This window comes from Labeo rohita, unplaced genomic scaffold (assembly GCF_022985175.1).
Source record: "Labeo rohita strain BAU-BD-2019 unplaced genomic scaffold, IGBB_LRoh.1.0 scaffold_111, whole genome shotgun sequence".
Lineage (NCBI taxonomy): Eukaryota > Metazoa > Chordata > Actinopteri > Cypriniformes > Cyprinidae > Labeo > Labeo rohita.
In genome coordinates this window covers 107,476-120,437 of record NW_026127241.1, presented here as the reverse complement: position 1 = coordinate 120,437, position 12,962 = coordinate 107,476, and the positions used below count along the sequence as shown (strand labels likewise).

General features: G+C 39.6%; 1 protein-coding gene across 2 annotated transcripts; it reads right to left on the bottom strand.

Annotated features, from left to right (window-relative positions):
- Positions 1–5,391: 5,391 nt before the first annotated feature.
- On the bottom strand, positions 5,392–12,632 carry LOC127157563 (uncharacterized). Of its 2 annotated transcripts, none has more exons than XM_051100787.1 (2): positions 11,644–12,632; positions 5,392–5,436 (listed from the first exon to the last, which is right to left on the bottom strand). In XM_051100787.1, the coding sequence occupies exon 1, from the start codon at positions 12,553–12,555 to the stop codon at positions 11,647–11,649; it is 909 nt and encodes a 302-aa protein (XP_050956744.1). In that variant the 5' UTR covers positions 12,556–12,632; the 3' UTR covers positions 5,392–5,436; positions 11,644–11,646. The 2 variants fall into 2 exon arrangements, with proteins under 2 accessions (XP_050956744.1, XP_050956743.1); XM_051100786.1 differs by lacking the exon at positions 5,392–5,436 and adding an exon at positions 8,381–8,425.
- Between the last annotated feature and the right edge of the window lie 330 nt (positions 12,633–12,962).

The window sequence follows — 12,962 nt, the reverse complement described above, 5'->3', positions numbered from 1 at the left end:
GCCTGCTTGAATGCAATGGGGAATGAAGACAGCAGCCCATCCAGCTCTTCTAGGAAGATGCCCAGTTGACCAGGAGGGCAGTAAATTACCACAACATGGAGTTTTATAGGAGCTGTTACAGTAATCGAATGAGATTAAAATGAGTTATAATTGCATAGGGGAGAGTGCTGAGTATTTCAAATCGTTAGAAATGAGTTTTCCAGTATCCCCACCCCTTCCAACCTGACGAGGGTTGTGAGAAAGAGAAGTTATTAAACAGAGTAGCTGGGGTTGCTGAGTCTTCTGAACGAATCCAGGTTGTAAACACTGGAAACACATGAGAGAGGAGGAAAAGAGAGGACAGAAAGGAGAGCATTTAAAGGGAAAATAAATAGAATAATTAAGTGTGTTGCCGGTTTTGTTGCTCGTTTAAAGTTGCAGGTCGTTACACGAGGATACAAAGGCTGAACTCATCCAGTTCACAGACAACAAATACATACACAACCAAACAAGACTTCAGTAAAAATATCTGTGCCCGCCTTCTTAATGTCTGTGTGTATGGTAAAGAGTTGAGTATGTAATGTGTGTTTTTTTGGAAAAACCAAAAAAAAAAAATAATAATAATCTAATGTATACCTCAGTGGCTTGGGGTAACTCAGTTTTACAGAATACATCAGGCCAAGAGGGGCAACACACATGCATTGCAATACTGGACAATCCTGACAGAACCTCAACACCTTTCAAGACTATTTCCCCCTTGTACACTGTTAGACATTTCTGTAATTTCTGCAGTTATTAACTGTATATCACCCAGTATAATACTGCAAATTCCCTTTGCAGTAAATAACTGTAATAGAAAATTCCCATAATGCAATGGTTATGACGTCAGACCCCAAATACAGAGACTTACTGTATTTTTTAAAATTGCTGTATACTACTGTATTTGCTGTAACGTTCTCATTGGTGGCATTCTATTGAGGTCGTTTTATTTTCCTCATTTATTATATTTGGATTGACAGATTTGCCCTACACCGTGTCTACAACGCCGCAACAGCTTGGGACGGAGACGGACTACACTGGATGTGTTGCATCGCTTGTAATGACTGGAAAATCCGTTTGTCCTTCATGTCAGACACAGCGGGAGCGCTTGAAGTACATCTGTAAGTTAGAAATATACCGGGGCATTACTTTACTGTAAGCATTCACTGTAGATTGTATATTTCATGAGTTCTATATTGTCTTCTTTTGTCGAGTCGCGCTGCGCCGCGCCACTCGTGTCCGAGGAAGACGCTGATGCAGCGGGCAGCGTCGCGGCGTTTGCCCGGGGATGAACCCGCGAGAGCGGAAGAGTTCCGGAGAACATACGCGCTGTGTGTCGATGCAACTTACGAGAGATTGAGACCAGCAAGGTAAAAAAATATATATATATACGTTTGTCTGAGTGTTTGTCAGATTTTTGCACACCAGTTTAACCTAGTAATATTTACCCGTCAACATGGCGGTTACAAACTTTACTATAGAAAACTGTTTTACAGTTTACAAACGTTTTTTGTCGGCTTATTAAATTAAGTTACAGAATTAAAATAATTTTCAACAAGCAACACTTATCCTATATTAACATTAGGTTAACTAATGTGAAATTTTGTTCAGGTGTTAGTATAATATTGGCCAGTAGCCTATTGAGAAAAATGTATGTTAGCTAGGTTAGACAAGTTATATGGCTAAATGTTAGCTGCCTTCTAGTTTTAGAATTAGTTTGTTATAATATTAATGGAATTTAAGATTTACTGCATTTTGTTGTGTTTGTGTTTTAAAGGCAACTGCAATGAAGCATCAAGAAAGACCACTGATAGTTCATGGTAAGAGAACAACTATGGTTTTGAGAAGTTTGTGTATTTTTTGTGGGGTTTTCCTTTTAAAAAATGTGTAACTCCTGTGTTGTCTCACTGTCTATATATGCTTTCCAAATGAAGGTTCATGAGATGTTGAGATGTACCTTTGAGCTATTTCAGAGAACAGCTTTATCATTGGTTGATCTGTAGCCTCTACATTTGTGAAAGTCAATATTCACTTAAACAATTCATGGCAAATTTACAAAAAGTCTAATAGAAATGTGTAGAATATGCTTGACAGTTTATGACAACTAGATCAAAAATTTAGCATTTACTGCAAATACAATTATACAATGAGCTAATGACTTCATCTTTTGAGTGGTAAGACTATTGCAACATGACAATAGGAGCTGATAATGTAGGAAACCGCAGACAAATCAGTTGCATGAATGTACCAAAGCAAACAGAATGACTATATGATATGGAGGTTGAACAAGTAGTTTTGAAAATTTAATTTCTGATCTAAGAAATGCACCAAACTGTAAACTAACTTTGGCCCTTTTATCTCCATCAAAGGTTCTGATTGATATGTGATGAATTTTAACTCCTAGTGTTTCCACTTGGGTAATTGAGCTCAAACTTTGCAGACTTGAGTGAACAATATTGAATGCTAGTGCTTTCTAAATGATCACATGGTGTAAGCACTGAGAAATGTAGGGATTTGTGTGTGAGTTTTGTAACAGTTCACCAAATCTGACTGTGTTAAAGCAGGGGAACAGTGTTTATAGTTCAGGGAAATGGGTGTGCCTTTTGAAAAATGGCATTATGGTTTTGAAAATTTAGTTCAAAAGATTGGTTATAGTGTTTTAGCAATCGAGAAAAAGTGTAATAAAAACTGAACAGACTTTACTGTATGAATTCAATATACACTGATTCGTATTACAGATTTTTACAATTGCTTACACAAAAAATGTAAAATAACACACAGTTAGTGAAACCTGACACTCAAGGAGCAAAACCTCAGCCCAATCTACACAACTATAAGCATATTCTAGCTGGGCCTTCTCACCCGCCCGAGGAAGTGCCGCCGCTAAGGAATAGATGAAGCCGCTAAAGGAAGCCGCTACCCGTCGTATTGCCGCGGACCCCGGCGGTTAGGTTTAGGGTTAGTAGAATAAGTTAACATATATTTGCAAAGTTTACAAGAGTGTTAGAAGATATTACAGTTTTTCTCAATTGCTTAAACAAATTTATTGAAATTAGGCCTCTTTTTTGCGAAGCTCTGAACACAAATCCGTAACTTCTAACTCAGTTCTTCAAACTTACTATATTCAGGTCAAAATGAAGCTCTCTACTCAAAACAACTCAATCTTGCTGAAAAAAACAAACTTTGCTCTAAGACATGACACACCAACCATCAAAAACACACACACTACAACACAGTTTTACACACTGATGAGATCAATTCAAAACAATACTATGAAAACTGGTAATAAGTATTGCTTGGGATAAAAAAAATTAATTCACATGATGAACACAACAAATGTATGCATTTGCAAGTGTTTTATCCTTAACTTATTGTACTGTAGAGTACAGCACAAAACAGCAAACAGCAACAAAAATAATTAAAGCTGCAAGCAGCGATGAACGGGCCCTCGCACCCGGGCTCACCGCCGACCGGTGGCTTTAGGGAAAGAGTGAACGGTGGGCACTATGCTTTTAACATAGTAAATTTAGGAGGAATAGGAGTCATTTAGATGTGTCAAACTTCCTGCTGCCAGCTGGTGGCACTATGCCTATAACTGAATATTGGCATGTAGATGTCTTTAGGTCAGCACTTTGATCAAACATATGAATTTTGGTGCAGATTGAACATGGTATGCTTGAGTTAGTGTAAGACAAGTCATTTCCTGTTGCCAGCTGGTGGCGTTATAATTGTAATGGAATATTGGCCTTTAGATGTGTACAGGCCAGGACTCTTATCGAACACATGAAGTTTGGGGCAGATCGGACATTGTATGGCTGAGTTACAACAACTTCCTGTTTCATGGCATTAATAGCATGCATTAGCACTTAGAAAGTGTTTCTAGCATATTTAGCACAATATGGCATATTTTGCTGTGCTTTTAATAGACCATCACAGTGTTAAACATGTCAGTTCCGGTTGCCAGCAGGTGGCGCTATGACTTTAAATGAATATGGGCATGTAGATATCTTCAGGCCAGGACTCTTATAAAACATGTGAAGTTTGGGGAAGATTGGACATTGTTTGCAGGAATTGCAACAACTTCCGGTTTCATGAATTTAACAAGATGCTTTAGCACTTAGTAAGTGTTGCTAGCATGTTTGAGTGTGTTTTTAGCAAGTTTAGCACTCAGTGGCTTATTTTAGTGTGTTGCTAATAGTGTATCACAGTGTTAAACGTCACTTCCCGTTGACAGTAGGTGGCGCTATGACTATAACTGAATATTGTTACGTAAATGTGTTCAGACCAGGACTCTTATCAAACCTGTTAAGTTTGGGGCAGATTGGACATTGCATGCCTGAGTTACGGTGGCTTCCTGTTTCATTGCATTAAGAGCATGCTTTAGCAATTAGCTAAGTGTTGCTAACATGTTATAGCATGTTTCTAGCATGTTGCTACCCTATTTAACACTTGTTGATATTTCTAAAATGTTGCGTTCATTACAGAGTGCAACATCTCACTTCCTGTTGCCAGCAGATGGTGCTATGACTATAACTGAATATGGGCATGGGCATGTGTTCAGGCCAGGACTCTTATCAAACATGTTAAGTTTGGGGCAGATTGGATATTGTATGCCTGAGTTACAGTAACTTCCTGTTTCATTGTATTATTAGCATGCTTTAACATATTAGCTAAGTGTTACTAGCATGCTTTACTATGTTTGTAGCATGTTGAATATTAAGTTTGGGGCAGATTGGACATTGTATGCAGGAGTTACAGCAATTTGTCTTTGTATTAATATCATGCTTTAGCTCTTAGCTAAGTGTTGCTAGCATGTTTTAACATGATTCTAGCATGATGCTAGCCTATTTAAAACTTGCTAATGCTTTTTAATATGTTGCTAGGAGTCCGTAACACCGTTAAACATGTCACTTCCTGTTGTCAGGAGGTGGCACTATAATTATAACTGAATATGGGCATGTAGATATCTTCAGACTAGGACTCTTATCAAACATATGAAGTTTGGGGCAGATTGGACATTGTTTACATGAACTACAAAAACTTCCTGTTTTATGTCTTTAACAACATGCTTTAGCATTAAGTAAGTGTTGCGAGCATGTTTGAGTCAATTCAATTCAATTCAAATTTATTTGTATAGCGCTTTTCACGATACATATCGTTGCAAAGCAGCTTTACACCAAATTGACATTTTTACTATATATGTAGTAGTAGCTTGATGTACATATGGTAGAGATGTCTGGTAAAGATCAATTAATGACGTAATCAAACAGACAAAGAACACTATAAATTTGTAGCAGAATTTGGTAGTGCTGTATGTTTTCAGGGTTGGCATCAGGGTTGGCATCATCTGAAGTCCTCTGAAGGGTTGGCATCATCTTTTCTTAAGTGTTCTGGATCCACACTGGAGCTTGTGAATTCCTAGTTACCATGGGATGTCAATCCCATGGCAAAAACAGAGAACAAATAGGAACATAATTAGCGTAGCTGCTGTTCAAACTAAGAAAAGGAAGGTTTGTTAAACCAGAGCTAAAAGATTAAAATGAACATTTGATCAGATATAGCTGCAGAAAAAGTTTATGAGATGCATTATTTGAATGCTTGGCTAAAAGATGTGTCTTTAATCTAGATTTAAATAGAGAGAGTGTGTCTGAACCCGAACGTTATCAGGAAGGCTGTTCCAGAGTTTGGGTGCCAAATGTGAAAAAGCTCTACCTCCTTTAGTGGACTTTGCTATCCTAGGTACTACCAACAGTCCAGAGTTTTGTGACCTTAGGGAGCGTGATGGATTGTAGCGTGGTAGAAGACTAGTTAGGTACGCAGGAGCTAAACCGTTCAGTGCCTTATAGGTAAGAAGTGCGATTTTGTAGCTGATGCGGAACCTAATAGGCAGCCAGTGCAGAGACTTTAAAATTGGGGTAATATGATCATATTTTCTTGACCTGGTAAGGACTCTAGCAGCTGCATTTTGGACTATCTGTAGCTTGTTTATTGAAGATGCAGGACAACCACCTAATAGTGCATTACAATAGTCCAGTCTAGAGGTCATGAATGCGTGAACTAGCTTTTCTGCATCAGAAACAGGTAACATGTTTCGCAGCTTGGCAATGTTTCTAAGATGGAAGAATGCTGTTTTTGTAACATGAGAAATATGATTTTCAAAAGACAAGTTGCTGTCTAATATAACACCCAGGCTTTTGACTGTAGTGGAAGTAACAGTAACAGTACATCCGTCTAGTTGTAAATTGTAAGTCAAAAGATTCTGTGTATTGTTTTTAGGTCCAATAAGTAATATCTCTGTCTTATCTGAATTTAATAGCAGAAAATTGTTGGTCATCCAATCTTTTACATTTTTAACGCACTCTGTTAACTTTGATAATTCAGAAGTTTCATCTGGTCTTGTTGAGATATATAGTTGAGTATCATCAGCATAACAATGGAAACTAATCCCGTGTTTTCTAATAATATTACCAAGGGGCAGCATGTATATTGAAAATAGTAGAGGACCTAGAACAGATCCTTGTGGCACTCCATACTTTACTGGTGATAACTGAGATGACTCCCCATTTAAATAAACAAAGTGGTAGCGATCAGACAGGTAGGATCTAAACCATTTTAAAGCCTGCCCTTGGATACCTGCATAATTTTGTAGTCGATCTATTAGTATGTCATGATCTATAGTGTCAAAGCAGCGATGAACGGGCCCTCGCACCCGGCTCACCGCCGACCGGTGGCTTTAGGGAAAGAGTGAACGGTGGGCACTATGCTTTTAACATAGTAAATTTAGGAGGAATAGGAGTCATTTAGATGTGTCAAACTTCCTGCTGCCAGCTGGTGGCACTATGCCTATAACTGAATATTGGCATGTAGATGTCTTTAGGTCAGCACTTTGATCAAACATATGAATTTTGGTGCAGATTGAACATGGTATGCTTGAGTTAGTGTAAGACAAGTCATTTCCTGTTGCCAGCTGGTGGCGTTATAATTGTAATGGAATATTGGCCTTTAGATGTGTACAGGCCAGGACTCTTATCGAACACATGAAGTTTGGGGCAGATCGGACATTGTATGGCTGAGTTACAACAACTTCCTGTTTCATGGCATTAATAGCATGCATTAGCACTTAGAAAGTGTTTCTAGCATATTTAGCACAATATGGCATATTTTGCTGTGCTTTTAATAGACCATCACAGTGTTAAACATGTCAGTTCCGGTTGCCAGCAGGTGGCGCTATGACTTTAAATGAATATGGGCATGTAGATATCTTCAGGCCAGGACTCTTATAAAACATGTGAAGTTTGGGGAAGATTGGACATTGTTTGCAGGAATTGCAACAACTTCCGGTTTCATGAATTTAACAAGATGCTTTAGCACTTAGTAAGTGTTGCTAGCATGTTTGAGTGTGTTTTTAGCAAGTTTAGCACTCAGTGGCTTATTTTAGTGTGTTGCTAATAGTGTATCACAGTGTTAAACGTCACTTCCCGTTGACAGTAGGTGGCGCTATGACTATAACTGAATATTGTTACGTAAATGTGTTCAGACCAGGACTCTTATCAAACCTGTTAAGTTTGGGGCAGATTGGACATTGCATGCCTGAGTTACGGTGGCTTCCTGTTTCATTGCATTAAGAGCATGCTTTAGCAATTAGCTAAGTGTTGCTAACATGTTATAGCATGTTTCTAGCATGTTGCTACCCTATTTAACACTTGTTGATATTTCTAAAATGTTGCGTTCATTACAGAGTGCAACATCTCACTTCCTGTTGCCAGCAGATGGTGCTATGACTATAACTGAATATGGGCATGGGCATGTGTTCAGGCCAGGACTCTTATCAAACATGTTAAGTTTGGGGCAGATTGGATATTGTATGCCTGAGTTACAGTAACTTCCTGTTTCATTGTATTATTAGCATGCTTTAACATATTAGCTAAGTGTTACTAGCATGCTTTACTATGTTTGTAGCATGTTGAATATTAAGTTTGGGGCAGATTGGACATTGTATGCAGGAGTTACAGCAATTTGTCTTTGTATTAATATCATGCTTTAGCTCTTAGCTAAGTGTTGCTAGCATGTTTTAACATGATTCTAGCATGATGCTAGCCTATTTAAAACTTGCTAATGCTTTTTAATATGTTGCTAGGAGTCCGTAACACCGTTAAACATGTCACTTCCATTGACATTTTTACTATATATGTAGTAGTAGCTTGATGTACATATGGTAGAGATGTCTGGTAAAGATCAATTAATGACGTAATCAAACAGACAAAGAACACTATAAATTTGTAGCAGAATTTGGTAGTGCTGTATGTTTTCAGGGTTGGCATCAGGGTTGGCATCATCTGAAGTCCTCTGAAGGGTTGGCATCATCTTTTCTTAAGTGTTCTGGATCCACACTGGAGCTTGTGAATTCCTAGTTACCATGGGATGTCAATCCCATGGCAAAAACAGAGAACAAATAGGAACATAATTAGCGTAGCTGCTGTTCAAACTAAGAAAAGGAAGGTTTGTTAAACCAGAGCTAAAAGATTAAAATGAACATTTGATCAGATATAGCTGCAGAAAAAGTTTATGAGATGCATTATTTGAATGCTTGGCTAAAAGATGTGTCTTTAATCTAGATTTAAATAGAGAGAGTGTGTCTGAACCCCGAACGTTATCAGGAAGGCTGTTCCAGAGTTTGGGTGCCAAATGTGAAAAAGCTCTACCTCCTTTAGTGGACTTTGCTATCCTAGGTACTACCAACAGTCCAGAGTTTTGTGACCTTAGGGAGCGTGATGGATTGTAGCGTGGTAGAAGACTAGTTAGGTACGCAGGAGCTAAACCGTTAAGTGCCTTATAGGTAAGAAGTGCTATTTTGTAGCTGATGCGGAACCTAATAGGCAGCCAGTGCAGAGACTTTAAAATTGGGGTAATATGATCATATTTTCTTGACCTGGTAAGGACTCTAGCAGCTGCATTTTGGACTATCTGTAGCTTGTTTATTGAAGATGCAGGACAACCACCTAATAGTGCATTACAATAGTCCAGTCTAGAGGTCATGAATGCGTGAACTAGCTTTTCTGCATCAGAAACAGGTAACATGTTTCGCAGCTTGGCAATGTTTCTAAGATGGAAGAATGCTGTTTTTGTAACATGAGAAATATGATTTTCAAAAGACAAGTTGCTGTCTAATATAACACCCAGGCTTTTGACTGTAGTGGAAGTAACAGTAACAGTACATCCGTCTAGTTGTAAATTGTAAGTCAAAAGATTCTGTGTATTGTTTTTAGGTCCAATAAGTAATATCTCTGTCTTATCTGAATTTAATAGCAGAAAATTGTTGGTCATCCAATCTTTTACATTTTTAACGCACTCTGTTAACTTTGATAATTCAGAAGTTTCATCTGGTCTTGTTGAGATATATAGTTGAGTATCATCAGCATAACAATGGAAACTAATCCCGTGTTTTCTAATAATATTACCAAGGGGCAGCATGTATATTGAAAATAGTAGAGGACCTAGAACAGATCCTTGTGGCACTCCATACTTTACTGGTGATAACTGAGATGACTCCCCATTTAAATAAACAAAGTGGTAGCGATCAGACAGGTAGGATCTAAACCATTTTAAAGCCTGCCCTTGGATACCTGCATAATTTTGTAGTCGATCTATTAGTATGTCATGATCTATAGTGTCAAACGCAGCACTAAGATCAAGTAAAACTAGCAGTGAGATGCAGCCTTGGTCTGACGCAAGAAGCAAGTCATTAGTGATTTTAACAAGTGCAGTTTCTGTGCTGTGATGGGGCCTGAAGCCTGACTGAAATTCTTCATAGATATTATTTTTTTGCAAGAATGAGCACAGTTGAGCACATATAACTTTCTCTAAAATTTTAGACATAAATGGAAGATTAGAAATGGGTCTATAATTTGCCAGTTCACTAGGGTCTAGCTGTGGTTTCTTAATAAGAGGCTTAATAACCGCCAGCTTGAATGGTTTAGGGACGTGACCTAAAGATAACGATGAGTTGATAATATTGAGAAGCGGTTCTTCTGCCACAGGTAACAATTCTTTTAGTAATTTAGTGGGTACGGGATCTAATAGGCATGTTGTTGGTTTAGACACAGTGATGAGTTTATTTAACTCTTCCTGTCCTATAGCGGTAAAGTACTGCAGTTTTTCTTTGGGTGCGACGAAAGAAGTTGACATATTAGATGCAGTATAATCTACATTGGTTATTGTATTTCTGATGTTATCTATTTTATCAGTGAAGAAATTCATAAAGTCATTGCTATTAAACTGTAAAGGAATATTTAGCTCAGGTGGTGTCTGGTTATTTGTTAATCTAGCCACTGTGCTAAATAAAAACCTTGGATTGTTTTGGTTATTTTCTATGAGTTCGCGGAAATGCTCAGCCCTAGCAGCTTTTAAAGCCTGTCTGTATCTGGACATACAGTTTTTCCATGCAATTCTAAAAACTTCCAAGTTAGTTTTTCTCCATTTGCGCTCAAGATTGCGAGTTTCTTTTTTGAGGGATTGGGTATTACTATTGTACCATGGTGCAATACGTTTTTCTCTAACTTTTTTCAATTTGATGGGGGCAACAGCTTCTAACGTATCGGAGAAGATGGTGCCCATATTGCTAGTCATTTTGTCTAGATCCTGTGTATTAAGGGGTACACAGAGCAGTTGAGATAAATCAGGCAGGTTATTTGTGAATCTATCTTTGGTGGCTGGAACAATAGTTCTGCCAAGACGATAACGCGGAGCCCTACAGTTAATATCAGTGATATGCAGCATGCACGATACAAGGAAATGGTCAGAAACATCATCACTTTGAGGTACGATATCTATATCAGTAAGATCAATTCCATGCGATATAATTAAATCTAGCGTATGATTAAAACGATGAGTGGGCCCAGTGACATTTTGCTTAACTCCAAAAGAGTTTATTAGGTCAGTAAACGCAAGTCCTAACGCATCATTTGTATTATCAACGTGAATGTTAAAATCTCCGACAATTAGCACTTTATCAAAATTAACCAATAGTTCCGAAAGGAATTCTGCAAATTCTTTTAGGAAATCTGTATATGGCCCTGGCGGTCTATACACAGTAGCTAAAACAAGAGATAGGAGAGATTTCTTTTGCATATCTGGCAGAGTAACATTAAGCAAAAGTATTTCAAATGAATTAAACCTGTATCCTGTTTTCTGAGTAACATTGAAAATATCACTATATATTGTTGCAACACCACCACCACGACCACTCTGACGGGGCTCATGCTTATAGTAGTAGTTTAGTGGAGTAGACTCATTTAGACTAATATAATCATTAGGTTTTAGCCAGGTTTCAGTTAAGCAGAGTACATCAAAACTATTATCTGTGATCATTTCATTCACAATAACTGCTTTGGGTGCAAGTGATCTAATGTTTAGGAGCCCAAGCTTTAAAAATGGTTTCTGTTCGTGTATTTTGCTTTTTTCTGGTTTAATTACGATCAGATTTTTTCTAGATCCTACATTAAATTTACGTTTTGACCTCACTATTCGAGGAACAGACACAGTCTTTATAGATTGGACAGTGCAACTACTATCATTTAAGCGTTCAGAACAAAAGCCATCGTAGCAATCATATAAGAATGTACTCACTAGTCAAATGGAGCGTAGCGTCCTGGAGATGTTGTCCGACAGCAGCTCCGCTCCGACTCTGCTGGGGTGCAGGCCATCAGCACGGAAAAGCCTAGGACGCTCCCAGAAAAGATTCCAATTATTAACAAAGAGCAGTTTCTGTTCTTTACACCATGTCAATAACCATTCATTTAGAGCAAGAAGTCTACTGAACCTTTCGTGCCCACGTCGATACGTGGGAAGGGGTCCTGACACGATGATCCTCGTCGTGGGCGACGTGCTGCGAACCGTCTCGATCAGGCTGCTGAAGTCCCTCTTCAGAACCTCCGTCTGCCGCAGCCTGGTGTCGTTCACCCCCGCGTGCAGGACGATCGCGCCGACGCTCTCGCCGTCCTTCAGGATCGCGGGTATCTGCGCAGAAACATCGAGAACGCGAGCACCAGGAAAACAGTGGGTGTGGACTTTACCTTTAGCTAAAGTAGCACGTACGTACCGGACAATGGAGTCTCCGACGATCACAGCGTCACGTTCCGTCTCGCGGAGGGGAGCGAAGCGGTTCCGGGTGGAGATCTCGAAGACCGGAGGCGGCGGAGGGGGCGAGGTCCTCGGCCGGGGCCTGGCTCGCGTCTTCCGCTGCTGCTGCACCCAGGGTCCGTGGTGTCCCGGCGCCGGAGTGAAGGACATCTGGGAAGATCGCGTCCAGGGTGCACGGGAGCTGTGCAGAGAAGCACACGGAGTAGAGGTGGTCAGAGTGTTAGTATCACGCTGTATACTCACCCGGGAGGACTCCAGAGCGGCCCTCCGCTCTCTCAGCTCCGTCTGCCGCACCAACAGCTCCTGGATCTGCTTCTCCACGGCCTCCAGCTCGAGCTGCAACGAGTGCAGCTCGAACGTGTCCTCACCTGCACTCAAAGGTGGACACAAATTCGCCATTAAAGCAAGTAACAGTGAGTAAACAATGGAAATGTGTGTAAACAATGCAAGCAGGATTAGCGGCAACCACGCTGGTGCTGCTAACGGGCTATAAACTAGCGACTCCGGAAATCAAAACAAAACTAGTGATAACAAAGCAATCCGGATGTTTTAGTTGTAGAATACAATAGGGGGTATATTCACACGTTATAAGAAACAAGAATGATTGTGTATAAAATTGATTTTGAATTGAAAAACAGACAATAAGAAATTAACTCGACGGAGCTCAAACTCTAAGCGTGCAACCGCAACAAACGAGGGAGGGGCCTCCCTGCTTCCAAGCAAACTCTCAGCCGCTGGATTGTGGATGCCATCACTCTCTCTTGTGAGTCTTCGGGCCTTCCCTCTCCTTTGGGGGTTAAAGCCCA